This window comes from Olea europaea, chromosome 1 (assembly GCF_002742605.1).
Source record: "Olea europaea var. sylvestris chromosome 1, O_europaea_v1, whole genome shotgun sequence".
NCBI lineage: Eukaryota > Viridiplantae > Streptophyta > Magnoliopsida > Lamiales > Oleaceae > Olea > Olea europaea.
Window position 1 is genome coordinate 15091293 of NC_036237.1, and position 4019 is coordinate 15095311.

The following is a 4019-nucleotide window of genomic DNA, read 5'->3' on the forward strand; positions in this document are numbered from 1 at the left end:
AAAAAAGTGGAAAAAAATAATATTTTATCAATAAAATTTGAAAAATTTGCAAAAAAAAAAAAAAAAAAAAAATTCGCGGGCGAGCCGAGCCCGAGCTCGGCTAGTGAAAAACGAGCCACAAGCTCAGCTCGCCACGAGCCTGAGCCGAGCTTGTGGGTTAACGAGCCGGCTCGGCTCGACCCACTACCATCCCTACTTGTAGGATTCCATTCCTATTATGCTCGCTATTTGGGCCACGTAATATTGAAACTTTGACTATATTTAATAGATTGAACTAAGAGTGTCAATGAATCGAATCGAATCGACTCACGAACTGAAAATCGGGTTTAGAGTTGACACAAACCTTTTTAGGTAGAGCTTTTATTGGCTTGAGCCAAGCAAAAGTTGGGCCAAAAAATCGAGGCTCGACTTAAGCCAGTCTTGTGAGTCGGCCTTCAAGTCACACAAGACTGGCTCAGGCTGACACCCCCAAGATGGGGCCAGCCTCGAGCTTTTTATGGGCGGCTCGAGCCTGCAAGCCATTTTACCGTTGCTAGATTGAGGCAACAAATTTTTTTTTCCTGTAATTGAATGTAAATTTGGCATCGTTCCTTCTACTAGTAAATTTGGGAAATATATAAAATGTTTAATTTAAATAAATTTAATTATTTAGATCTATTAAAATATTTATTGGGATGCGTTTGGATGTGAGTACATGAAATTTAAAAGAGTTTAATACGTCTAGATTGTAAAATTAACTTAGATATAGAGTTCTACTAAATTTGTCAAATTTATTAATTGGTTTGAGGAACTGTCCCCTTTATATTTTTCGAAAACATAGTTTAATTTGTCATGGTATATTATGATGATTACCTTGTATGCTATGACACTAGAATATACCACGACACGAAATCATCCTAGATACAATTATAGTCTCATCATATCAACAATTTAAATTTTAACACTATATCAAGCAATTGTTATCTATTAAAATTAGTGAAATATCATTTAATTTGTAATTATAATTAATCGTACTATTATATTTCAACAAGTTTATTATATAGTGTTATTTCTATTTAATTATAAGTATCTTGATGACAAAAAATAAAAATAAAAATAAAAATTTATGAACCTTAATATTCTCTCCAATTAGAGAATCAGGGGAAAGGAAAACACAACAAATACTAAAAATCGATATATTATCCAATTGTACTAACAAATAATTAAAGTGAATATAACTAATTATTTTTCATTTCGAATTTTCTAAATGCACGTTCTTTCTTATTTTCCTTCATCATCTACTTGCTTTTATCAAAAGAAATTGGAAAATCGATCATTCCAATTTATTTATTTATTTATCAACTCCTATCTTTTGTTGATCAAAGATAAACAATGTAGATACATATGTTATACATGTCCTTGCAATTGAACGAATCTAACTCATCTTGATGTTGGCTATTTTAAAGTGAAATTTTTTGAATTCTTTAAAACTCTAATGAAGCAACACCAATAACAAATTAAGCCTCAAACATCATTAAAATGATTGAAAAACTCCGAATTATTTCCAAGTAAAAGATCTTATCTAGCAAGATCTTCTTGTTCAAATTCAATTTCGATCGATCTATCGAAAACAATTCCTAAGAAAGACAATCTCATGGTTCCAGATAAAAAAAATTCAGTTATGTGTCATTAATTTAGAAATCTGTAACATGATATAGCAAACACTAAAATTTGTGAAGATTTAAATGTTAATTCATATAAAAACAAACTTCGAAATAAACAAAAATTATCGTTTAATACTATGCTTGGTTAAGCATAGACAATTTACTTACACATACACAAGTAACATAAACAACTTTTCATCTATCAAAATTAGAAATAAGTTACCTTCATGAATCTCGACTTGTGATTTGTTTGAGATAACTTCTCTTTCTAGATTTATGAAAAAATTACTTTTGATCAATTTCTTTTAAGACTCTTCAAAGTATACTCAAAAGTAAATTGTTTACAAGGTGCAAAGATGGGAAATACGACTTGTTTGGCACTTTGGCAGATCAATTGGGGGGCTCTTGAGCACTGGTCAGTTTGGGGTACAATCTGCGGTTTAACCTGTCTACAGCTTGAGGGGTCAAGGTGTAGACTTCAGAATTTAGTCACTGTAAGGTGGATAACCGGATATTAAAAAAAAAAAAAAAAAGGTAAATTGTTTACTTTTTAATATTCTTTAAAACACACACGAGACGCGCATTGGCTGTCTTGAGCCAGTCAATCAACGCGCATGGGACCTAGCCCAAGTGTCCCAAGAATACAAATCATCAAAACGACCAAAATACCCATGCTTAAATTTCAATAATCAGATTATTCCATGGACATTATAGTCCAAACACGTCCAAAAATTCCCAACGTTTCAAGGATTATAAATGAAATGGTCCCTATAGAAGTTGGGTACGAAACAAGAGAAACGGCTTCCTCGTAGTCTTCAAAACTGCCACCCATTCGTCAGAGAGGCTTCCAATAAAAAAAACACACCTTTTCCTGGTTTTTTTATTATCTGTCTGTCTGTCTGTTGCATTACATTACTGTATTAATTCCTTTCGATTTTCCCTTTAAATCTTTTTTAAATTTCTTTTGTCAATTTCAAGAAATCTGCTTTCTGGGTTGTCATAAATATATTCAGTATTCAAGGGTGCTTGGAGATCTCTACATGGTTTTGGAGGGTGCTTTTTGAGCTGCATTTTTGTGGGATTTTGAAATCAAGGGGGTGATATATACATATAGATATATAGAGGTGGGGCGGGAGTGAGGGATATGTTGGGTGTATCACGAATATGGGAGAAAGTGTCTACGATGGCAGAAGGGGGATCTCATTATTGTTCTAAGAAGACTGATGATATTTGTGAGGAGGTAAGTTTTTTTCTTTTATCTTTTTTTTTTTTCCCATCTTTATTGAATTTAAATGTATAGATTCGTTCAAATTTTTGGGTTTTTATTTGTAATAAATCTTGTTGAATTCCTGCTTGCTAATTTGGGATTCTTGGGAGTGTTCCGTGCAGTTCAATGATTTTATATATATATATTTTTTGGAGTGGTTGATTTTGCAAAATCGATTTTGGCACCTTAGAATTTAAATTTTTTCACTATTAATCTCTTGAGGTGGTGCGATGACATACCTTCAATCCTCCATCTTCGGTTGAAGAACTATTTGTATTCATTCGAGTTTCTTGTCGATAATAATAGCTGGAGAGCTTCGATTCACAGATATCAATCTGGGAAGACGAAGTATGCACATTATCGGCAATCTGACGACATTTTGGCAGATGCAGGGTGGCATTGTAGCTTTTGCTTCCGACGCATTAAGGAGTTCATTTTCAAGATGAAAGCATACAGTCATGTGGATCGTGTCAGGTTTTCTCATTATATGAATCCTAGAAGAATCCAAAGAGTAATCTGCCGAGGGGCTGATTTATTCGATATGCTACCTGAAGAATACACCTTTAAAGAAATCATCGGGAAAATGGGGCCGATTCCCCATTCATACTCAGCCGTGCATCTCCCTGCATATCTTTTACGAAGTCCTGAAGAATATAAATTTCTCTTGCCCGGGAATTGCATACGAGAAAGTGGCTGAATTAATAGATCCCATAGGCTTCCTTTTCATGAAGGTAGAGTCCCCAGCTGAGGAGGATTTCAATCACCAATTGTTGACTGAGGTGTGCTGCTTTTATAATCATGCTACATGTCCAGTCATAGTTATATCATTCTTTTACAAATGTTTTGGAGGAAAAAATGGATGTATTCTTGGATTTCTTGAGTGTATTTTTGTATATAACTCTATATAGAGCTGGTTTTCAGGCGGAATGGATAGTATTTAGTTACTACGAGAGAGTTTAACAACAGAATTGCACTTGGAGGGTTGTGTATTAATTTGCATTGATGTGATATTATCTGCGAATTTCATGCCCCAAAAGACTCACTGTGGTTTCTTGGATATCTTCATGTTAAGCAATTTTGATGTGGGACTAATTTATTCATATTCTGTT

The 4019-nt window shown here is 33.7% G+C and overlaps 1 protein-coding gene across 1 annotated transcript; it reads left to right on the forward strand.

The window, feature by feature from the left end:
* The first annotated feature begins 2826 nt into the window (after positions 1 to 2826).
* On the forward strand, positions 2827 to 4019 carry LOC111404797. The gene is made up of 2 exons (XM_023033553.1): positions 2827 to 2883; positions 3101 to 4019. Exons 1-2 carry the CDS (start codon positions 2827 to 2829, stop codon positions 3605 to 3607), a joined length of 564 nt encoding a protein of 187 aa, XP_022889321.1. The 3' UTR covers positions 3608 to 4019.